General features: G+C 38.0%; 1 protein-coding gene across 1 annotated transcript in view; it reads right to left on the bottom strand.

Annotated features, from left to right (window-relative positions):
* KIT (KIT proto-oncogene, receptor tyrosine kinase) overlaps positions 1-25,387 on the bottom strand; it is an 85,245-nt gene that overhangs the window by 10,089 nt on the left and 49,769 nt on the right. Inside the window, exons 8-18 of the mRNA XM_007425332.3 lie at positions 17,717-17,831; positions 15,606-15,799; positions 12,112-12,218; positions 11,893-12,019; positions 10,404-10,508; positions 8,012-8,122; positions 6,474-6,615; positions 4,235-4,311; positions 3,814-3,941; positions 2,962-3,084; positions 16-127 (exon numbers count right to left, since the gene is read on the bottom strand). Of these exons, the coding sequence (XP_007425394.1) occupies positions 16-127; positions 2,962-3,084; positions 3,814-3,941; positions 4,235-4,311; positions 6,474-6,615; positions 8,012-8,122; positions 10,404-10,508; positions 11,893-12,019; positions 12,112-12,218; positions 15,606-15,799; positions 17,717-17,831 (1,341 nt within the window). The remainder of the gene's footprint in view (positions 1-15; positions 128-2,961; positions 3,085-3,813; positions 3,942-4,234; positions 4,312-6,473; positions 6,616-8,011; positions 8,123-10,403; positions 10,509-11,892; positions 12,020-12,111; positions 12,219-15,605; positions 15,800-17,716; positions 17,832-25,387) is intronic.

Raw genomic sequence — 25,387 nt, 5'->3', positions numbered from 1 at the left:
TCAGGTGCATTTTACCTAAAGAGAAAAGTTCCCAAAGCAGAATTCCGTATGACCAAACATCGCTCTCAAAGGTGTACACGCATTCAAAAATGCTCTCAGGTGCCATCCACTTGACAGGAAGTCGTGCCTTGGTGGACAAAGGAAGGACACGTTAAAAAATTAATGGATAAAAGATCTTTTCCTACAAAAGGTGAAATTCAGCAATTATTTGGTAGAGCTTTCAACAGGTCAAACATTTAAGCTAATGCCTTGGCTGCTCTCCGGTACATTAATTATTAATTAATCTTATTTTTATAAATGTGCAGGTTACCAAGTATTTCATAAATAAAAAACGTCACTCATTGCTAGAAGGAACACTACAAGAATACTAATAATCAAACTCATTCTTTGATCTCATTCAACAGTTAAGAGACCAAGAGCTGCTGAGAACTTGTACTTTTTTCTTCCGGGAAGAACATCAGCAATGGGAAGAACAGACTGGACCCATCTGTTGCCACACAAGAAATGGGAATTACTGTCTCTTCCCCCACTTTCAGAATGAATACATTTGATCCTGGACAGAATGGTCAGTAAATTAAGGATAGTGTCTAAACCTTATAAATAAATACTCTTAAGTATGCTGTTAACTTCAAGCCCAATGAATTAAAATTTAGCTTCTTGGCTTGTCAGCTAAAGCTTTTATTGACGAACCTACTAATTAACCCAATTAAAGCCTGCAGCTTTAATAATTAGGTTGCAAACTGATTCCTATCAGATTGGAAAGTACAATAGAGATGGGCATTCATTGTCATACAGTGGCACCAAGATACTGAAAGGAATGTTATTTCAAAAGCATCTGTGAAACTTGAATCTGTGTAATAGAAGCGAATGACCATCTTTGCTTTTCGTGAACCTGCTGTTAAATGCTTAGGGTTCATTCAGGGAATGAATTCCTTTCCATGCTGTTCTTGCAAATAGTTTCCTTTGAGGTCTGACAATTTTGTTAAAGCTCTCTTTTGTCTTTAAGGCAGGATAAACTAAAGTCATTTATGACTCAGTCATCCAGGTAACCTGAGAAGTTTAGAAATGTCAATAGAAAGCTAATAATCTACTCGGGTAATCTTTATTTTATTTAATTATCTAATAGAGACTACCCTCTATTTCTTCAATCATCAAGGTAACCTTCTTAAAAGATGTCATAGCATTTGATCATGATTCAGTTTAATGGCTGTTGGGTCTGAGCTACAATTCCCAATTGTGTGGCCTTGGATATATTGAATTTAATTTGCCACAATCCTCCAGTTCAGTGTTTCTCAACTTCAACAATTTTAAGCTGTGTGGACTTCAACTCTCAGAATTGGGGAATTCTGGGAGTTGAAGTCCACACAATGTAAAGTCGCTGAGGTTGAGAAGCACTGAACTGGAGGTTGTGGCAAATTAAATCCAATATATCCAAGGCCACACAATTGGGAATGGTAGCTCAGACTCAACAGGCATTAAACTGAATCATGAAGACCAAAGACTTTAACTTGAGGAAAACCATTTTCCTGTATCCTATGATTATTATTTTCATGTATCGCATGTTACATGCTCTGTATCTTTATTAATTTAAAATTCACCTTTTCAGACATTTTTCAACTTCTTCTAAATGCAAGTCAGAATCTTGTAAGATCAATTCAGCTTTAAATTATGACCCAAAGAACTGTGTAACCAGTTTTAGGTAATAAAGTGAAGGTTGGTCTTGGATAGAAATTCCTTGGGCTACATAAAAAAAAAACAACCTTCTGGAATTTGGATTTGTCTAATATAGAAACATGGACCTTGTTCTATCTCTAGATTTAGGTTTTTATCATTACTATACAATTCATTTTCTTTGTTACAATTTCTATAACAAAGTGTTGATCTTTATTATTGAAGTTCACACTTAGGTTAAGAATTATTATCTTTGTTATTGAAATACACACAGGTTAAGAATCACACTACTTCAATAGATTTTATCATACATTTCATCCAATGATGACAACTGCATGATACAAGAATCATAAATTTATTTTGAGGTTTAGGAAAATAATCTGCATTACTGTTTCAATCAATTACATGAAGTAAAGCTTTTAAATTAGAGTGGTAAAGTTTAAGAGCTGTATCAAGAGTGAATGGAATCATTCTTGCTGAAAGCCAAATGAGGTGCTGGCTCCTGTCACTTTCAAAAGGGATCAGCATTTCCTTAACATCTGCTTTAAGTTAGCCCAGATCTAGTGAAGGGACATCGTCCACCTTCTTGGGTCCAGTTACAAATACCCTTTTTTCCAAACCATTCTGGCCACAAAACAGGCAACTCAAGTTAGTGAAAGCTCCTAATCTAGACAAATGGAATGCAATTTACTTATTGCCCACCTGCAAGCTGTTATCCTGCACTTTAGAACAACCAAGATGCAGATAATTAGCTGGAGGCTGGAAATTATATCTGATCTCTCCATTCATTTGGCTGGCACGCACAACTGCTATTAAGGGGCTTTCAGACACAAGTTTGCTTGCCTGTGTAATAAGATTGGTTAGCTCCTGTCAAATGCCTACATCCCACTTTGCATTCTGTAGGAAAAAGCAGTGGCGGTAAAAATCTGTGCTGAAAGAAAGAAACACAAGTTTCCATGGTCCAGCCTTGGATGAGTCGAATCTTCATTATCACAGAAGACTGTTTCAACTGCATCCCCAATACATAGGAAGAGATTGCAGGTTTAATGAAGAGATGATGTGGAGCAGTTTATTTCAGGGGAAACCATTTGCAGTGAGCTAATGAAAGACAGGAAGAACCTCCTTCGTACCTTCTGTTTGGAACACCAGCCAAATCTCAACTGTCCCCTCCCCAACCGTCCCTATTTTCTGAGAGAAGTATTTACTGTAGAGCAAATCGGTGTGATTTCTGGTCCATAAACTAGAGTTTTATATTACCCCTGAGAGACAGGTTGGATCAAACATACTTACATTCCCTTTGACTACATAATTTGAGTCATTCCTGATATCTCTTGCAAGGCCAAAGTCACAGATTTTTGTTATCCGTCCATGAGTGAGTAATATATTCCTTGCTGCCAGGTCTCTATGAATGCACTGAAGGGATAAATTTTCAAAATGTGCATGTAACACAAACAAACAAAAATAATAATCAGCACTGCAAATTATACTGTGTAGAATATGATGGCAGTTTCAGTGATTCATAGCAGAACTCAGGTTTTTGAAGTTAAGAGTATAGGAATCCAAGAAATACGAAGGCAGGAACATGGTTTCACTATATATACAAGAAGATCCCATGTTAACAAAACATTTATTTTACCCTTGTACAAATTTCTACTCAGAAATCATATCATTAAGTTTGCAACTAGTGGTTATTTCCTTTCCTCATCCCTCTGAAAGCTCAGAACATGCTTCAGAAGAATGTTCTGTAGAAACCAATGGGATATGCTCCTATGTAAACTTCAGGTTAGGAATGTGTTTATTCAGTGTTCCTACAATTAAAGTACAATCTTATAGCTTCTGGGGCAGAGTCTATGGGCCCCAGTATCATTTGGTTTCCTCTTTCTGGTACTGGTAGGTCCTATCTACCTGCAATGGGAGATGCATTGTCAAAAATTGGTGCTACACACTATCCATCTGATATACAGGCAAAGACTAAAAAAACAAAAAACTCAGAGCAGAATTCCTAATGACTCTACAGGGTAATAGTGGGATTTTCCTTCTCTAAAAGATTTCTCAATAATGAAAGTTCAGAGAACATCATGACACCTATATGAAGAGCTTCCCTGGGAAGAAGTATGACAATCTAATATCATTTCTACTTACATTTTTAGATGAAAGAAAGCTCATCCCCTTTGCCACCTGATAAGAAAAACTTAACAGATCTTCAATATCCAGAGCCAGTTCATCATCTTCTAAGATGGCAACAGTGACATCCTGCTTAGCCAATGATCCTAAGCAGAACATGTGGGAACAATACATAAATGGAGGAACTATGGCTGCTTGGAAAGACAGCAGACTTTTTATCAACAGAGCATGGCACCAAATTAACACAGAAATGCTATTCAAATACATTGCTATCAAGATTAAAAACAACAACAACACAGAATGTAAATTCACCCAGCCAATGAAAAACTATAAAATTGTTCTTTCAGCTTCTTTTAACCCAAATTATATTTTAACTGGCCATGTGTAAACAAGTATCAACAATTTCAGAACAAAAGTTCCCACCCTTTTTCCAAATTACCTAGTCTTTTAGTGGTTTTGGCATGGATGACCTGAGAAACTCCTGGTTTCATGTCCATGTATTCATTGGTGGCATCACTGTGTGGAAAGCAGAGGAATTATGAGACATGGGACCCTTTGCATTACAAATAAAGAACACCTTTTACAAGGTAAAAGGAAGCATGTAAATCATCAAGTACTAAATTACTGAATTTCTTGAAAAGAAATGGAAATCTATTATTAACAAGATGAAAAGTGAGGATACCTGGCTATGTGACTGAAGATACCAGTGTGAGCGCTGTATTTGAATTCTGACATTTCACTTGAAGGAATCTTAGCATTACTCATGAAAATACATTTTGGATAATGGGTTATTTGGATTGAAGGAGGTTAACCTTTTTTTAAACAACCAAAATAAGTTTTATCTCTTCTAAAAGCTATCTTGTTGTAGAAAATTCCCTTTATTAATTTATTGACCTCCTGAAAAATGAGTTACCACTAACTTTGTTTGAATAACACAACAAATTAAAATAAAAATACCTGAACCCAGAAAACAACACATTGTAATATATTAGGGGTTTTTTGTGTACAGAAAACTTTTTGTTAGAAGGAATAGTTTACCTTGACCTGATAACTTTTTTATCTTGTTATTTAAACCTCCTGAAGGAATTTCTACTTCATATCATAACACTTTGGGCAAAAATGATTTAAAAGTTGGAAGGTTCTGATCTCTATTAGCTTGGAGCATCTGACCAAAGCTGTCCTCATCTTCTCTAACTAGCTGACAGCATTAAGCCCACTTTGACTACCTCAAAAAGCTAAGAAGAAATTGATTTGTTTAGTACATGGATGGGAGACCACGTAATAATAAGTATAGTAGTTGTGTCTCTGAATAATTTGGGCAGTTAAATAGAACAGTATTCATGACCTGATGGTTATTTGGAAGACATGTCCAAATGAAACAAAAATTAAATGGATTGTGACTCCTAAATAAATGCTCAACTCTCGGCCTAAATAGACTGGTCACAATCCACTTCAACGAACTGCTTTGCTTTGCCAAGACAAGTTGCTTTGTTTTAATACAAGGCACTCCACCTCCACAAAACATCAAGGAAGGCTGATCTTCCTTGAATGACCATTTCATTTTGCAAACTGGGGCTCTATATAGGTACTGAAGTCCTTGTTATCAAGCAAAGGAAGCCCTGGGGCTTCTTTTCCACTTACAAAGGGTCACTGCTTTACAGAATCACTCTGGGGAGGTGCTTCCCTGGAATTCCTGAGAAGGCCAAATGCCCCTAGAAGACTTGTACAGCCCTATGTAGTCTTATTAAACTCTGATTACTGTGCCCATTGTGTTTGAGACATAAATACTCCCAGTCTGGGTTGCAAATAACTCAATCAGTAGTTTGTATTAAAGTGATGCTTTCCTAGAAAGATCTATTCCAGAGCTTCTGTTAGCACTATGAGGTAGACCAGATCAGGAAACCAACTCCACAGGAAGACTATAACTATACTTTATTGAGATAGGTTATAGCAGTGTTTCTCAACCTTGGCAGCTTTAAGCTGTGTGGACTTCACTCCCAGAATTCTGTGCCCCCAAATCACAATACTCAAACTTCCAAAGCTGTGTCCCACAATCTTTCAATGAAAAAATAAATAAAAACAAAACTAGTGTGCAGGTTTTTAATCAAGCTTAACACACACAAGACACTCAAAAAGACATCCCAGTCTGACCCACTCAATCTAGCTATTCAGCTGACACCATTATAGAACTATCTTGACAAACTGCCATTATCTGTGCGTTGGGGCCCTCTACCACTCTCTCTCCCTTTTTAAAAATTATGGAACCTGGCCAGTGAGAGATTGCCCAGCCCCAGATGAATCTATAGAAAACTTAAATGATATCGTCAAAAGTCATCCTGGAATAACTGAAACGCCCTCTTAAATGGAAGACTGAGACTTGCTAGACTTGCACCACTAAATCCAGGATCCATATCTTTGCACAGAAATCAGCTTATTTGGTGGCTTTGGATCCAGGCTCTTTCACAAGGTTATTGTGAAGGACACATAGAGTATATATAGTATTGGGACACAACCCTATGGAAGAATGAATTCAAAGCGTATAAGTAAAAAGGATCCCCACCCCCACCCAGCCCACACACCACTTGTAAAACAGGCACAAATTTGTAAAACCCAAAAGCATACAAAAATGCACTGTGATTTCCTGGGAATAACTGCCAATTCTGGCAACACAGCCTTACTACATGTGTTCTTTTTGATAGAGAACGTTCTTGTAAGCAGCGGTTTCTTCAGGCCTCTGGCAAATAAAGGAATCCCGTTTCCTCCTTAGGAAATTCAAAAGGTCACCATAGCAGCAATATTCAGTGATGACCAGAGTAGGACCTGCAGATGTAGAGGAAGTGTGAAGCAGTGGGTGAATTCTGCATTCTGCCTCAGAACCCCCCCTTTTTTTTTAAACTAAAAAAAGATTATTTGTCTACATGTACAAAAATGGGCCTTTTTAAACCACACTACAGATTAGTGTTTCAGCTTGAAAAGTCAGAGTAAAATTACATCAGCAGCATCTTTATTCAAAAGCTGGGTTTTCATCCCAATTAAAATGCTGTCATTTCCAATTAATTATTTCCACACATCAATAGTACTGCAGTGCAAAAACACACATGCACACACAAATTAAGTAAATCCTGTGATAGTGGTGCAAACCAGATACATCTGCTTCATTTTAAAGTCCTTCCTGAAGGAACTTCTCTGTTCCAAATGCAAGCTTTTAACATTAATTCTTTTGATTTACTCTGTTTACTACTCATATAGTAATGTTAGAAACAACATTAAATATTATAGTACTTAGCGTAATAGGAAAAAACACACATTTGGACAGAACAGCCTATTGAGACTGAAAGCCAGATGCTTGTGACTTTTAGAAAATATTAAAAATAAAAAAAAATGGCAGAATCACATCTGTAGTATATTTTTATATTAAAGATGTGTGTTTCCAATGCCTGGCTCCTAATTAAAAATTGGAATACATAACAACATTGTGTGAGATTTCAACTATAGGATGCTAGGCTGGTGCAAGCAGATCAGAATAACCCCCTTAACTATCCTAAAGCATATTTTCATAACTAGACTACTAGAGTGTTTGTCACAGTAAATTTACTACTTGTTTATGCTGAGATGGATACCATGAAAAGAACTTAAACCTAGATAGTCTATCTACTATATGATATAGTAGGTAATCAAACAAAATACTCCAGTTTGAATGCTCCTGATCAGTGTTCTAGTCAGTCAAATGGATTCTGAGAATACTCCATTTTTTTTTCTTCACCCCATAAAAGGTAAGTCAGCATTATATACCTACTGAGTTCCCTCAGTTCTCCTTTGGATTGTTCCTCCAAATTCCACAGGGTTCCCTCCAGTTGTTATTTGCAGTTTTGCAAACCTTTCTGGTACCTGAACATGCTGATGGCTCTCTTTTGTATTTAGATAATGCCATGTTGTCTTTATGATACTTTCCAATCTTGGAATAAGATTACTATGAGTATAGTGTGCTGATTGCATTCAAAATGAAAGGATTACTTATTTACTCTGAGACACACATATGCTATGAATTCCTTGGGTTGCCAGAGCGATGAGTCCCAGAAGAAATGAAAACCATTTTCCCTCAGTGCTTGGCACCAGATACACAGCTAGGTCCTTATTCTTAGAAACTCTGAAGCGTGAACGGACATGCTTACGTCTCTTCTGAGTTTACTCAAACAAAAAACTATCAGAATCATACCTCCAACAGTACAGGCTCCAAGCAGATTCACAATATTAATGTGATTGCCAAGGTAACTCAGCACCTTCAGTTCTGACATCAAGGCTTCTTTTTCAGTGAAATGGGCACTGGCTAGAAAGAAAAAGATGGGGCTCAGCAAATATAAGAGAATAAAGAGGGAAGTTGAAAAGTAACCTATGTAGTACTCCAATCCCCGTGTGACACCCAGGAACAACAATGTGTCTGCTCCCAAATTGCCCGATAGCTGCCAAAAGTCCTGCCTATATAATGTTAGCTTTTAAAAAAAAATAATTTTAAAAAATGACTGGGAAGCTAGGTTAGTATGCTTCAACGCAAAGCACAAGCCTTATATCCACGAATTCTTCTGAGCTGCAAATAGAGGCCAGGAACATTCTTAGGGAATAAAATGATGGAGGGTCTAGCAGTGTTTCATGTATTTTCTGGTACTGGGGGGCAGGGTTGTGACCAGCTACACCCACCACAGCAACTATTTTGTGAATGGCTATAATGCTGTCACTGTGCCTGCCCTTTGGAATGGCACACCCCTGCAGATTTGCTTGGCCCCGACCCTGTTGCTGCTTCCTATGTCCTTGAAGGGCATGGCACCTGCAGGTCAGGTGAGACTGTCACTGTGGTCTTTTTTTGATATGATTGTGATAGGGTTCAAGTTTTTATTACCTTTATGTGCCTTTATGCCATTATGCCATGAATGCGTCACTATGGTTTACTGTTATTATTTTTGTTCTATTGGTTTTAATCCTATGTTCTCTGTCCAGAGTCGCAATTGCAAGTTGGGTGGTCATACAAAATCAATATAATAAATACATATAACAAGCTTGTAAAGATCCATAACTGCTAGCAATAGGGACTCCTGGTGTACTATATCAGATTCTTTCCCTCCAGGGTACAAAGATCTGTGGGAATATCCTTGAGAGACAGGAGGAGGAAGAGCCGCAGCCAGGGCAATGCTCAGGTAAGAGACATCTCAGGCCACAGAGGGAATGGGGACATGGTAAGTGACTCAGAGGGAACCCTCCCTAGTTCTCTGGAAAGTAAAGGCAAGGGGGAAAAGATGTGCTTTGAGACTTGCAAGATTAATGTCAGCCCTTTGAGGTAGTCCAGACAAGAGACTATATCCATGAGTACTAACATTACCTTCACTGTAAAGTTACAGTAACAGAACCTTGCACTGTATTTGAAAACCTTTTATAGAGGCTCAAAAACATTGCAGGCTGATCTTTATGTGCCTTACTTATTGTGAGAGGCACTACAACTTCAAGAAGCAACTTCAATTATATGTACTGGTTATATTTACTGGTTTTGAAAATGTCTTATTATATATTTTGTGCTTTGAAGCTCTTAAGCAAACCTAACTCACTCCAACTGCCCTCCAAAATAAGGTAAAGTTGATAGAAAAATAAACTTTCTGAGGAAATAACTTGGTTGTGCATATTCTTCTCTAAGGAAGGTCTCCTGGCTCTTCTTTTGTAGTTTTACAGAAAGCTAGTCAAGACTATCTTGTTTACAAAGGAATTTGATGCTCAAGGTGAGCTTCAGAGATTTTTTTTAAAGAAATCTGAGCTTCAAAAGGTTTTGAGAACAGTTGAAAGTTTATAGTAAATGTTGAGGGATGGCGGTGACTTTACCACTTTCTCTTCCACAGGAAATGGAACATAAAAAATTCTGGTTATCTCTATCCTCCTCATAAAAGTACAAAGAACACTAAGAGGTCTTAAGTAAGCTTCTTTATTCTCTTTGCTTCTTCACAGAAGCTTAAACATGCTACATTCAGCATTGGCTCACTCACGCTTTCAGTTTGGTTACCTGTGTCCAAATGTGGCCACATTCCATACTACCCCACAACTTGGGGGATAAAACAGTTTTTTTGTTTTTTGTTTTGCTATTCAGGATTCTTCTGTTAATTGGGAACTGTCAGCAGTTTCACCTAGCAAGAAAGGAATCCTTCCAAGAACAGGCTAGCTATTTCCCCAGGGAATTTTATTTCTGAATTCCTCCTGGCCAGGATGAGAAAGTTTAGAGAAGCAACCTTCTTCCAGTAGGGCCAATCTCTGGCCTACTTTCAGTCTATTCTCATGATTTTCTCTTTTTGCCCATTCTTCTCCTTGGCATCCAATCTAGACCCAGACACCCCTCCTCATATGGTTTCCAGGTTCATCTTCAGCCTCTGGGATGAAGGTCTCTGTAGTACTGCCAGCAAAAAGACATCTATCTCTGATGTTAACACCTGGCTTGGCTTCTGCTAATCCATGCTAATGTCTGCTTTGGTTCAGATGGCAAATCTCCATAAGAATACAGGGTTATATCAAGCTTTGGAAGCCAAAGGAAAGAGAGACATTTTAAAAATAAACAAAAGGATATCCAAGAAACTTACGCTTGAGCATTTTCACTGCCACTCTCATTGCCCCATCAGGTTTGAACAGACCATAGGCAGTTGCTTCAACAACTTTCCCAAAAGCTCCAGCTCCTAGAGTCTTGCCTAAAGGTTTCCCAAAACATGTGAAAGATAAGCAGAAAGGTTCCGCCAAACAGATGATCAATAAAATTAACCACATGTAAAACTGTGTGACCCAAGAGCAATTGCAGAGCTCTCTGGATTCCAAAGCAAATCACCAAGATGGGGGCCCACCATATCTGCACTGTAAAAGATCCAGAAACACCAGAATAGTTTTGATAGCTCAGAATCAGTATGCCTATCCTCTCTCCTCATTCCTTCACTAGCAGGAAGACAGTGGCCAGCAGTGATCTCTGGGGACACCCCCCCCCCCGCCAAGCTTCCAAGGGCTGCAGTTTCAGTGCATACTACCGCTGCTGAAGTGATAATTGACTTGGAAGCAGCCATGGAGGAGGAGGTGGCAGGAGGAGCAGCAGCACCTTCACTTCCACTACTATTTCTATTAGTCTACCATGCATACAAGTTGTTATTGTTGTTGTTGTTGTTATTGCTATTACGATGGTGATGATTGGGATGCAGAAAGTTGGACAATCATTGACGACATGGCAACAAAGAAGATACAAAAACTCTCCTCTTTGTTGTTATTGAGAGGTCATGCTGGTATTCACAACTCAGATATGTAGCCCTACCATGACAGATCAGGCTATTTAAAGGTGTGATGCAAGGAGTAGGCATCAAGAGACCACCCAGATGTTTGTGCTGCTTTCACTATATTTATGCCACTCATGTGTCTTACTTTGATAGTTACTGTCTAAAGCATGGATTCATGGAACATTTCTAAATTATTCCACAAATTGCCAAAAAATCATAGCAATTTTCTTTCAAATCCTTTAGTTTTTGCTGAACTTTTCATCTGACTGAACCTAGGATCGTGCAAGAAATACAAACAGAGCAACTGTCTATGACTCATTAAAAAGTTGTGTCTCTTTCCAGGATCACAGGGCTACACTGGACGCCTCCCTACAACAACCACGTGACTCTGGAAAAAAATATGACTGCTTTAATGTAATAGAATTGCCTCCTACAAGTAATTGTGCTGAGGACAGTGATACCCACAGAATCAAGTGCTTCCATCAAAATGACAATAGCAGCATCATTCTATCAGCTCTGCTGATTTCATATATGCATACAACATTAAAGGTGCATGTGCAAAAAGACGGGACTTGGCATTGTGTTGGCACAATGGTGCTTTTGTTATTTCCCTCCCTTGACCCTAACCCGCATGGCAGATGCCTTTGCATTGGGATATCATAGCATGAATGCCCTTTTCTGGAATCAGCTGCTAAATCAGAACAACAAGGAAAATTAGGTTAGGAAAAGAAAGTATTTTTAAACCGTACCACCACTGATGCAAGGGTACTGAAAGTATTATTTAATTGCTGGCAAAATTAAATATATGCAAACTAACCAAAACTGAGACGGTTTCTTGGAAATTCCCATTTGTCATCATATGGAAGTTGTGTTGGATCGATGTATACATAGTTGTTTCCATTTATTTCATCAACCACTTTCCACTGAATCTCATACTTGGGTTTCTGGAATACAGGAATAACTTTTTAAAGTACTTAAACTGAGAATGCAGTGGCAGAAAAAATACTGAATGGCATTTTAACCACACAATTCTTACCTGGAGATATTTATAAACAAGGACTATGACTATAACACACATCAGTCCTGCTGCTACACCAAAGCCGATTAACAATGGGGTGAAAAGGCTGCGACTGTTTTCTTGTTCTAGAAAGAGACACACATATAAAAGTATGACTTATGAAATCTTATTAGCAACTTCAATCTTTATTTTTATATACTTATTTTATTTATCAACTGCCTTCATACTGGCAAATCTACAAGGCAACTAGCAAACTTTAAAAAACAAAAGCAAAATATGAAAGTTAGTAATATTAATTAAAACCAATGCTAAAATTGATGCTGAAATTAAGAGTTAAAAGATTGGTGGAAAAGATGGTCTTTACAGATTTATGAATGCTAAGGCAGCAGATGTCAAACACAGGTGCAATGTATTCTATAGCAGTGTTTCTCAGCTTCAGCAACTTTAAGATGCATGGACTTCAATTCCCAGAATTCCTTGGCCAGCATAAGAATTCTGGGAGTTAAAGTCCACGCATCTTAAAGTTGCTGAGGTTGAGAAACACTGTTCTATAGTCTGGGAGTAACACAGGGAAGGCCCTCTCCAGTATGCCAGAAACAAGAGCCTTCTGACATCAGAGGCATCTTCAAAAAGACTCTCCTGGTTTTAACATTTGGGTAGAATTATTAATAGGAGATACAAGCTCTTAGATAGCCAGGCTTCAAGGTATTTAAGGCTTTAAAGGTCAATACTAGCATCTTACATGATGCCTGGGAAGCACCTGGCAACCAAATGCAGTTTTAATATATAATCATTTAATATATGATCCTAGTGCCTTACATTAATTTGCAGCTTAATTGCAATATTTTGCATCAATTGCAACTTTCAGATACTTTCAAGGGCAGCTCCATGTAGACCAGATTGCATGAATCACTATGGAATATAATGGAGGTGTGAATATTTATTGTCAAATCCAACCAGCTCAGGAAGGGTTGGAAGATGGTGCACTAACCATAATTGTCTGAAAAAGCTTGTTACAACTTCTACCTGTGAATCTCTGGATAGCTGAAGATGACGGAGCCCTTCCAGACTGTGAATCTACTTTAAGCAAAATGCAACCTTGCTGAAAACAAGCTGAACCTCTATCTTCAAAACAGTTTATTTGCCAATAACAATTCAACAGGTCTACTAATGTCAGCCTTAGAATAACTCCCCAATGGTTTCAAATAGATGTTGAATAGCATGGGACACAAGATTGAACTTTATGGATTACCACAGGGCAACAGCCCAGGTGCTGAACAGCAGTCTCATCAAAACCATATTCTAGATATGGTCCAACAGGAACAACCGGAATCAATATAAGATAGTGTCCCCAGGACCCAATTCTACCAAGTGGTCCACAGACTACCACGGCTAATAATATCAACACTTCTGAGAGATTCTGGAGAACTAGTAGGGGCCTATACTCCATTCCCAACTCTTGTATTGGTCAGCTACCAAGGTGACCAAAGCAGTTTAAGTACTATATCTTTTTGAAAGCTTGATTGAAATGGGTTTAGATAATCAATATTAAGATGCATCTGGAGCTGCACAGCTATTATTCTTTCTAGAAATTGAGTATCTATGACTGCCTATAGCTATATACAACTTCTCCAGGGAAGGGTTTGTTTTTTCAATAATCTTATAAATCCCCCTCCACAACATGGTGATATTAATCACCTCTCTTAATCATAGGTGCAACCCCTAAACATTGAGCAGGAGAAGCAAAAGTTGAATAAGCAACTGCTAGCCCTCATCTCTCTACATCCCTGTCCATATCCATGAGATCTATTGATGAAAATGATTCCAAAATAACAGGATTAGCAGATGTGCCAAAGTTTCATTCTCTTGCTCCTTCTAACTAAATCCAAATTGAGACAGATCCAATTGACACCATCCACAAAGAATGAGGCAAATCGCTCACAGTAACTCATTGACTCTTCTGCCTCTTCTCCTCCTAACATCCTACTAATTCTGCAGTCTGGAAAAACCGACGCTTCCCTGTTTTGTGCAGACACAATGGAGGCAGAATGAGACACTCTTCAGTGCCTCCACTACTATAAAGCAGGATTTCAGAAGAGCCCAAGTTCTGTGTGATCTGATCCATTAGAGTTCCTTTACTTCTGCTTCAGCTGCATCCAATTTGCTTTACTCTCAGCTGGCAAGTAAACCAAAGGGCTGATTGGGCTCAGGGAAGAAGGCACTTTAGTGTTATGGTGACAGTGCCTGTTTCCGTATTCCAAAATCCACCAGGCCATTGACAGTGTTGCCAAAATATAATATGGGAAATTCCCTACATGTATTCAGGAAAGCATTCAGATGATCACAAAACTGATCAGAGGTGAGATCTTCATGACAATGGAGTCATGTGAGCTCCTCCAACTTCAGATCACAAGCTCCACTCAAACAAAATACTGTGCCCTGCTGCATCTGTGAAGCCAGATACTAGCTAGGACACTAGCTAGCTATAGCCGGCACAGAGAGTATGTTATCCTGAGTTCCTCCTGCTTGGAGAACCTCACATGAACATCGAAATCCTCTAGGACAAGAAGCCCAAGATAATCCAATACCATGCCTAAGATCACCTGGCTAATTAAGGAAAAGAGGCAGTGGGATGAATGTTACACTAGCAATGTTTCTACACTGCCTCAAGCTACCTAAATGCAGCAGCATCCATTCAGAATTTATTGACCGTAGAATGGAGTCCCTGGTCAGAGAGATGGAATTCTCCTAGACCATCTTCTGGCCCTCCAAGCCTAGCTTGCTGTTTTAGAGAGTAGTCCAGAGCCTGGAGAGATCAGTTCTTTCCCCTTCTGTCAAGCCATGCGTCTGTGATATATACCAGGCCAATGCTTTCTTTCAGAATTAAATCTTTAGTAACAGAAGTTTTACTAGAAAACAACCTGGCATTGAAGAGGAGGTATTTTAAGTTGAGAAACTACTAACATTGTTACCTTGACTTCTTTGGTTAGATTGTAGCCAGAGATGAAGCCTCAGGCTTCATCCTGCCTCTTTACCTTCCCTTGCTAGTTATTATTTTAGACTTTTCTCCCAGTCCATGTGACTTGCATTTCAATTTGATGCTAAAGCAATGAACTTTCAGTGGGATATACTATATATATATGAATGCAGACATCTCTACTTTAGACCAAAATATCATTATCAAAATAAATATTCCTATAACAAGAAAAAAATCATAGCATTTAAAAGTGAATTTTAACATGTTTTGACTGAAGCATTTAAATACTGCTTTTCACCTCCTTCTGTAGAAAAAGTCAAAAATATTTATACATTTCTTAGAATAGTTAATATAAAAAGCAAAAGACAAATAATACGAAACAAGTTGTGATAAAAAAAGGTAAGTATGCATTTAGTTACCAGCATCATCAAGGAACCTGATGCTTTGTGATTTAAGTTGAAAATACTATTCCTTGTTTCCAAAAGCTTACAGAATAAATGCTGTATTCTGTTTCAAAGAGCACTCAAGGAATTACCTTTAATTGCAAAGTTAAAGAAAGCTGAACGTCTATCAACAGTATTGGAAGCCTCACATGTGATCGTGCTATTGTTCTTGAACATGCTGGTATCAATGGTACTTTCAACAATTATCTTTCCAAAGGAAGAAAATGCTGAATCTTTATACTTGGTTTTTACATTCACTGGAGAAACATTTGGTGAATCTGGACACCTGGAAGAAACAAATCATCTGGATGAAAAACAAGAAAAGAAAAACTGGTGGACGGGCACACCAGGAGTTTTAATTTGGCATTTATGCTAAGCTTTTCCTCCTAGCAAATTTCCAGTTATGCAGCCATTCTTGCTGGCAAGAGAAGGGAAGTGACATGGTCAGGATACATCAGTATTCTCACTTGGAAATTGCAAGTCAAGATTCTTGGGAATTCTAGTTTACTGTTTATGCTAATGCAGCCACTGGAGACTTAGCTGATCCAGATTCACTGAAATAGTTAGTCTTATGTTAATCATGGCAATCTTAATCTCATTAATTCTACTGAGTTTATACTAAGTATAATTAAATCTAGATACAACTCAGTATACCTCAAAGTAAACAAACCTGCTAATTTTTCATTTTAGTTCTTGTGAACTTAACCTAATTTCTTTTCATTAATTTTCAAAATATAAAGAAAAAAAACAATACTTGTCAGAAGTTGTGTAGGACATATTGCTGAGGGTGGGATTAGAGACCCTTCAAAGTGTGTATTCGGTACCTCAAACACCACTATACATCAGCAAAATCTATTATGGGGTTGAAAGGGAGCAGACACAGAGTTAGACAACTTGTCTGACAAAAGGTAATGCAATTGTATAACTACAATTATTACGAATAGGACTGGGTTGCTCTTAACAACTGTTGATTCTGGTATAAGCAGAACTTTGGTCACCCTAGATACAGTTGGGAAAAACCTTTATGCTACTGTCATTATATACTACAAATGTCAAAACTGGAGATCCTTTCAGAACTAACTGGAGAAATGTCATGATTGCCGCTATTAATAAAAAAGGCATACTTCATAAAGAATAACTTCTGGAAAATGTTTTGGATATGAAAAGTACTATAAACTAACAATAATGTTCAAAGCTTCATCAAAATAAGCAAGCATTTATATTCCCACTTGAAAATGTGTTACCTGCAATGAAAATACATGCAATCTTCTTAGAAACATGGGTAATTACCTTTGTAGTTAATTCTTTTCTTTCTTCCAAGCTTACAAGTCACATTTGCCATATAATCTACTGTGTGTAAATGGAAATCTAATTACCTGTGTCCTGGGAAATTGTGTTATTACATGATAAAGCTGAGAGATAATAGCCATACAGAGAAGCTATTTTGTAATTGTCATTCAATAGGGTTAAATAATTAGGGCCAAGAACTTCCAAGCTGTAAATGGGTATAAATCATGTGATCTCATTTGGCCCTTAGACATACATTTCAATGACTCCTTCAAGAAACAATAAGCAAGCCACAGAAATAGGGGTTACTTCAAGAGCATGTCTTAGCAGTTAGAATTCTAATACAGCCCCCTGACTGAGACTAAGTGGTCCTCCAGTTGTCCACTTAAGGATGAAAGAAATTAGAACTGTTTGGATAAATCTATACACACATCCAAGGAAGGTGTGGATGTAAACAGAACCATACTTTCTACTACTGTATTTTTTTGGTCATGGATGTGCATCTCCAATGCTCATGAATGCAGTACAAATTTAAAAGGTCCTTCACGTGTCCTATTTGCACCTCTAAGATTCTTCTTTGCAAGTAGGTGTACTTATCAGGGAAGATTAGTAAACAGAGGTCCAGTCCGTTTTCCCATCAGCTGAACTTGTTTCTCCATCCCATCTGAACCAAATGGGAGAAAATTATTTCTATGAGAACAGAACTTGCTGGCCATCTACATGGGGTAGGGTGGAATTAAGACTTCTCCTTCTCCATCTCACCTCTCGCTTCGGATGGCAACCCCAAGAAATCTACTCTCTCGTTAGGTTTCAAAACCATGAAAAGAGCACACATTTGAACATTAGAGCTAATTGTACTGATTTCTTATCGTTTACATTTAATCCAAAATCAAAATAAGTGTTTAGAATCTCTCACCGTTGCTCAGTGGCTGGGCAAGCATACCAGTTAATAGTAGGAGCAGGATAGCCAGCTGCCACACAGAGCAGCATGCCATTGCTAAGTCTTTCTGAAGTGACGATCTCTGGTTTGGCTAGAAGGTAAATAAATGAATAAAGAAAGAATAAAGAAAATAAATAAAGGGGTCAGTTTTTTGTGGGGTCATTTCTACTTTGCTCACATTTCGGCACAATTCTACTTAAAACAGTGTACCATACTTGCACCTGCAAAAGCTCTTAATTTATAAGTCTCTTTTTAAATCCTTAGTCCCACAATCCTCTCTTCCTGTCTTATGTCTCGTTCAGTATTTCAAGAACCAAAATAAACAGGAGAGGGGACAATGAGCAGCCTTATTTTGTTCCTTTTTTGTATGTCGCATAGTTTTGTTAGATCTCCATTAACAATTATTTGTGCTTTCTGTGAAGTATAAATCAATTTTACCCATTTTATAAAATTCTCTCCAAAATTCATGTCTTCTAAACTTTAAACAGGAAAGTCTAGTTCAAATTGTCAAAAGCCTTCACTGCATCTAAAAAAATCAATGCAGCTTGTTTTTCATTATGTTGTTCCAAATATTCTAAAATCCAGTCCCTCCAGTCAGCCACTCACGCCCTAGTCTTCTCCTGTAAAGACTACTGCAATGCGCTCTACATGGGGCTACCCTTGAAAAGTATCCGGAAGCTACAGCTGGTTCAAAATGCAGCCTCGTGGGCAATTTTGGGTGCCCCAAAGATGGCACATGTTACACCTTTGCTGCGTGAGCTGCATTGAGTCCCAGTTGCTTCCGGGTCCAATGGCGTGGGTTATCACCTTTAAAGCCCTACATGGCATGGGACCGGGTTACCTGAGGGACTGTCTCACCCCCATTATATCAACCCATCCCACCTGGTCTAGCACAGAAGGTATGCTGCGGACCCCGTCAATGAAAGAATGTCAACTGGTGGGGCCCAGAAGAAAGCCCTATGGAATACCCTTCCCTCAGAGGTGAGGCAGACCCCTACGCTCTTGACCTTCCGGAAAGCAGTCAAGACCTGGCTCTGCCAACTTGAATGGGGCGAGAAAAGGGGCAACCAACCCTGGGGGTGACTAGCACCTTGAAGATGCTGCCTTATGTTAATATCTTTTCGATCACCAGCATCTTGGAAGATATTATTATTATGTATGTATTTGGTTTTATTGTATTTTTATACTGTTTTAATTGTATTTTAACTAATATTTATTTGTTGTTTTTATTGTAAACCGCCCAGAGTCACTTTGTGAGATGGGCGGTGTCTAAATTCAAAATATAAATAAATAAATAAATAAATAATCCAAAATATCCAATACAGTTCTAACATTATCCTTTAACTGTCTTTTAGGTAAAAACTCACATTGATCCTCATGAATAAATTCTTGCAAAATTCCTGGAAGAACATGTCCCTACTGGCTTAAACAAACTCATCAGATTTTAGCCTTTGATCTGGCTTTGTATCAGCGGAAAGGCAAGATCAAATAATATGATTATATACAGACTATGTGTAAATTGTTTGAACTTTGAATTGTAATGATTTGTATAAATATATTATTATTTTGATATTATTGAAAAACAGTGAAATTTCAATTATAGTGTATTATTGGATTTTTTTCTTGCTTTCTCCTTATTTTTCCTTCTTTCTTTTTAATGTGTATGGTTTAGCTTTCTAACCATATAGCTTTTCTTGTAAAATTTAGAATGAAATCTATAACTTTTGTTCTTAATTCCTATCATATGTAGTTAAAAAAAAAACTCAATACAAATTATAATTAAAGAATTAAGGAACTGATGTTAGCCTAAGCATTCATAAACATGCAAGCTGAGATCTAATCATCTGCTTATCAAATTCACATTTTTCCCAGAGACTCAATGTGTTTGATACCCTTTCCCCTCAAAAGCCTTCTTAATAGCACTTGAAAGACATGGCAACTTAATTCTGTGCAAAGTCACCTTGTGCACTGAAATCTTGCACGCTGCTCTCTATTATGCAGCAGCAAAGAGAAATAGCAGGCTGCAGCAGGACTACTGGATCTCTCTTCCCTCCTCAGCATCAGATGCTTTTACCTCAGCTGGGGACCAGACACAAGTTTTCTGGGTGTTTGGCACCCTGACTAAGGGAAAAGTGGCTTGCAAAAGGGAATTACAGGATGGGGGAAGAATTAAGTGCTCTCTATTGCTTTTCTCTTACAAAACATCCCTTCTTGATATTACTTTCCAATGCAGGAACGGCTGGGCTTCAGAACCCAAAGTGGTTATGAAACATACGGTCCAAGTCTAAGACAGGCTGATATTATTCTCCCCATTTTAGAGAGACTGGCTGAATGCCAGCAATTTTTCTAAGGTAGGTTAGCAACATTTGCAGAGCCCCCATCCAAAATGATGCCCAACTTCATGGATTTTACTAAACCTGAGATTTGAAGTTACTCCAGTAGATCTTGCATGAAAATACTAAATTATCAAGACTGCTAAAATCTTACAAGATTTAGTGATCTCATGATTTTTCAGACCTTACAAAAATAATAATAAATTTGCTTTTCATATCTAAACTTAATTTATCGCTTGGGGCTGCAGATGCTGCTGGGACAGGTGATAAATACTCTGACATCCACGGCTACCAATGTGTGAATCTTAAGGCCACTAAGCAGATCAAAGTTCAAGCAATATTTGAACCAGGGCCTCCCCTAACCACGGCATTGTGTTGGCTGTTTGTTCTCATGCTGAAGGGATCTGGGATCAGGTTGATATCTAAGCCTACTAGCTCTGTTTATCCTTTAGCTTAAGTGGAGTTAGGGATATTTAAAACATTTTGGAAATGTCCTGAAGGTTTTCCATTAAGTGATAGGAAGACTGATGGTTTATTACACTGTTACATAGCTAAAACATATAAACTGACTTATTAAAGCTTGTGATATTCTGTTTCCTCTCCTAAGACATTACACTTTTTTGTATTGTGTTTAAGAAATCCCCACACTGTTGCATTTAAAAGATTATTATCTGAGCCCATGGGAAGACAGAGGCAATAAATAGGATTTGTAGACATTTATATTACCTGTCTTTGAAACAGTGTTCAAAAGAAACAGGTACACCAAGGAAGGCTTTTGACAAACTTTTCCATAACATCCTGTAAGGATTTATTTAATGGAGCAGTTGGACAGCATTAACAGGAATCAGGCCAATACAGTTTGTAAGTATCTAGGGAAATGCCTTGACATTCACTGCCAAGTCCCCTCAGGTGCAGAAAAACAAGCTTTTAACTGTAGTTACTGTAGAGAAGAAGAACAGATGAATGTTCTGTTATTTGCCTGAAAAGACTTCAGCTTATTGTGACCATTCCAGGTGAGCAACCCCAGAATGCTGGCCTCTCAATGGTCAAGACTTATCTGGGACACAAGGTGGCCACAAACTCTAGTGCAGGGTTTCCCAAACTGTAAGGTGTCTGTACCTCGAGTCCATGGGGAGTTGCAAAGAGCCTTTTAGTGGTACATTTTTATGTCTTTATTAAAAATAAAGTTCTATTGTACTGTTTTCATTGTTCATTTGTGTTCATTTTGGTGTTTGGATTTTTAGGGGAGGTGTTACATTAAGATTACACTAAAGGGAGGAGTGATGGCAGAAACTTTAGGAACCCCTGATCTAGTGGAAGGCTTTCTCCCACTGAGGATAAGAGAGCAGACCAAAACTCCTGAGCAGAAAACATGATTTCCACCAGGACATCTTTCTTGAAGGAATTCCGATGGAAAAAGACACTCAAGGCTTGGATACTGTCTGCTGCCACCTTCCCTGCCTTGCCCTAGATTCGCATCTGAGCCCTTGAAAAAGCAGGGAGGCAACTACAACTGCAACTACATTGCAGCTACTCTCTGAGCAGCAGGTATTTAATCTGGATTTTTTACCCCCATGAAGTTGAGTCAAGGGAAGAGGGAAACAGCACAGCCCTCTTCCCCTATCAGGAATATCCCTAACAGAGCCTGAACTGTGAGCCAGGAGTGTCAACTTCAAAACTTACCTCATCTCTGAATTTATCATGTGTCCTTCTATTAGCCATTATCTGAGATCATGCAAGTGACACTTCAGAGCATTTCTCAGAATTGTTTTGTTATTATTGATGATGATGATGATAAAGATTTTCTTTAAAAAAAATGATCCTGTGTCTATTCTCTGTTCCTTTACCAGACACAACTGGTTATTAGCAGGAACTGAAAAGAGTATTCTTTTCTCTCTGAATTTGTATCTAGTATTTCTGTCAAAGCATCAAACCAAACAACCAACCTTTTGCAAAATTGCCAGGGTTGATTTGCAACATGACTCCACTGACTGTAAAGATCACGCAGATTCTGGACAAGGGAGTGTCAAGTAAAACTGCTCTGGGCAAGTTTGACATCTTTTTATTTAACTCTCAAACAAACACAGTCAAGAACTAGCCTCTCCCCCACCCCACATTCCCAATACTGTACTTTGATGGTCAAGTGAATATGAGAGTAAGATTATATAGACCATGTTAGGCATGGAATGATAAAACAGAATTCCAGAAGATTCTGACTTAATATGAGTATATTTTAAATAGCCTTTTCATACTCAGTTTGCTTGTCTTGCTTTGCTAGGGTGATGCTAAGCAAAAATCATATTTCAACTGTGTCATCTGAACAGGGTTCTGTCTGCTGATCTCCAACCAGCCAAGAATCATAAACCAGTAACTCAAGAAGGAAGAATCCACAGTTCGTACAATATGCTACAAGTTAGAGTGATGGGTTGTATGCTTGTTGATAAGCCAAAATTCTCCAAAATTGTTTGATGTCAACATGACCTCTGCAAAAATAAGCTGCCTTCCACAATTGATTCTACTGTTGCTATGACGGGACGCTATGTGAATCTGTTCTGTTCAATCTTTTCTTGCACTTCAAGTATTTCAGGCAAGTCCTATTCTGGTCTCCAGTCCTGTTTCATGTGGACACACTCTTTATTATTACCTAAACCAAGTTGACCAACTGGTCATTAACAACATTCAGAATTTTGACGGGGGCACCACATCAAATTTTACACACCAGTATAATAATATGAACTATAACAATGCAAATATTTCAAGCACTCTTGCCTTAATTTAGGGCAAGCTGAATCCATCCTTAGCTCCACCTACCTCTTTAACATTGGATCAAACCATTTTCAAATGCAAATACATGATTTAGTATTCTATCCTGAGCTAGACTAGACTCAGTAGCCTCATTCCTACACCTCACTATTATCTCATTGCAGTTCCAAATGTTGAGAAATAAGCCTAGGAGATTGCACGTTCAACATATTCTTACTTTTATCTGTAACATTCTTGTATCTGCCTCATACCTGTTGCAAAGCAACTAATTACCATTTCCTCTGCACTAGCTTTGAAAACTCTGACCCAGGTACCGAACAGATTTTAAAAGCCCATTTTTTACTGGCAGCACTGTTACTGGCCAAAAATATTTACACGATCACCCATTGCTACATTGCAATGTAAGGTAGTGGGCACGAAGCACAGACAAAACAGAGTTTGTTGGGTGTTTCTGTAACTGGGGCCCAAGCCATTATCTGCTGAAAGAGACTGCCTCTGTACGCAAAAGCCCAGCCACCTAAACATTTCACATTCAGGTGGATGGCAAATTTGTTTAATGCCATGTTCAACATCAACTCATGCTTCTGGATCAATACTGCAAACTGAAGTCATGCTGGAACCTTTATATCAAACATCAATGGGCATCTTAATCTTTGAAAATAGATGTGCGGAGAGAACAGATCCATAATCAAAGGCTGCTGGGGAGGGTTAGAGCTTTTCTTCTTCTCTAACCCAGGTTGGAGTTCTTGTGGTTGTAGGGTGGGGGGGACTGTATTCATGGTCAAAGTAGCGCAATACGTAGTTGGCTCTGTATTCATAACTTGCTAGCAGGGAGTGCAGAGAAACAAATTCCCTCCTGTAGGCAATGATGATAACATACATACTGCCTCCATATTTATTTGCTTCTACTAATTAGCAAGAAAAAAAGAATTGGTAATAAAAGAAATGCAAATCAACTCAATGGCACTAAACGTACAACTACTAAGACAGAGAAGTGCAAAAGCAATTTTTTAAACCTCTCTTTAACCATGCTTGGAATCTGTCTCAGCAGCACTTAATAAAACTAATGAAATTAGAAATTTAAAGCATTTAATGGCAGATTATTGATAAGAGGATGGGAGTATGCAAAACAGCTTAATGAAACATTCAATAATTAATTTGTTGTAGTTGAAGCAGTGAGCAATATATATCCATTAGCATCTCTTTTTTCCCTACATAATAGAGATAATTAAAGACAGTGGAGTGCATCAAGCCCATACTTGCACAGTAGCTCCCAGGATGAGGGTTTGGGGCTCTTGTTTACACTGTCTGGATCAAATTTTATCACCTTCCTTTGACTACAATATGGATGAAGATGTCAAGAAGAGAATCAAGGAGTTCTAGGAAATAGCAGGTTAAAGCATTTCCATTCAAAATGTGGTTCATACAGAAAATTCATTATATGTGGCAGTGAGTCTATCCTAGCCAAGCCTACCTCTCAGGGAGGCTGTGTCTTAAAATGGAATAATCTAGTTCTTGCAAGAAACTGGAGATACAAAGGCAGTAATGAACGATAAATATATGAAGCTGGACGTATGCATTTTGAATTTTTTAAAGATATATAAGGGATAGACAATTCTCCCATTATGTAGGTATACCAAGCAATTTTTCCTTAATTAACTGCCCCCCTCCTGTAACTGACAATCAGAGAAAGTATTCTGACAACACTATAGAGTAATTCCAACCTACCACATGTTTTATGTCAGACACAGTGGCTATGAGTATGCAAGATCTTTTCAGAAACTAAAATAATATGACTGATATATTGGTTATTTGGCTAAAGTTTATTTACTGTCACAAATATCCAGCATATTTTTATTTTTACACACACACACATATATAATTATAATTATAATATAATACAGTCCAATACAAGGGGGGGGGAGAAATTGAAGAAGTATTAAAATTAGAACACTTTTTAATTAAATTCATGATCAGAGGATAAAGTACAGAAGACAAAACCAAGATACCAATGTGTTAAAACAATCAGACTGTATTCTGGTTAAGTCTGAATAGTAGTTCCATAAGTTTAGGATGTTTTTTTTTCTTATTGGAATTCCAAACTAGCAATATAGCTACTCAGTAGTAGCTTAATGGCTTAACCTCTCACAATCTTGTCTTTCCAAGTGGGGTATATATCTTACATCTAACACATCTTGTATAGAAAAATGTTTCGGTATGTCAAATTTGAACTTTTAGTAGTTACATGGCCAGTGCAGATTTAAGACTGCCTTTAATATTTGCAAACTAAGGTATGTGTGTGCTCTGTTATTTACTCCTGATTTCTTTGGTACTTTTGAAATAATTTAAACTGCAAGTCACTTTGTTGAAACAAGAGATTGTCACAACCAAAGCAGGACTGATAATGAGAAAAGAGGAGACTCTGGAAAACTTCATTTGAGATGCTACAATTAACATGTAATGCTATTCATTCATTAGTGCTAGTATGTAACATTACAACATGGTTCATGCTAAGAAAGTAAGAGAGAAACTGAAAACCAATTGTTTGACG

Source organism: Python bivittatus, unplaced genomic scaffold (genome assembly GCF_059951505.1).
Source record: "Python bivittatus isolate LINGU-HERP-01145 unplaced genomic scaffold, Pbiv_v1 ctg000070_np1212, whole genome shotgun sequence".
Taxonomy (NCBI): domain Eukaryota; kingdom Metazoa; phylum Chordata; class Lepidosauria; order Squamata; family Pythonidae; genus Python; species Python bivittatus.
Note: the sequence above shows the minus strand (reverse complement) of the source record. Positions and strands in the feature narration are given on the sequence as shown.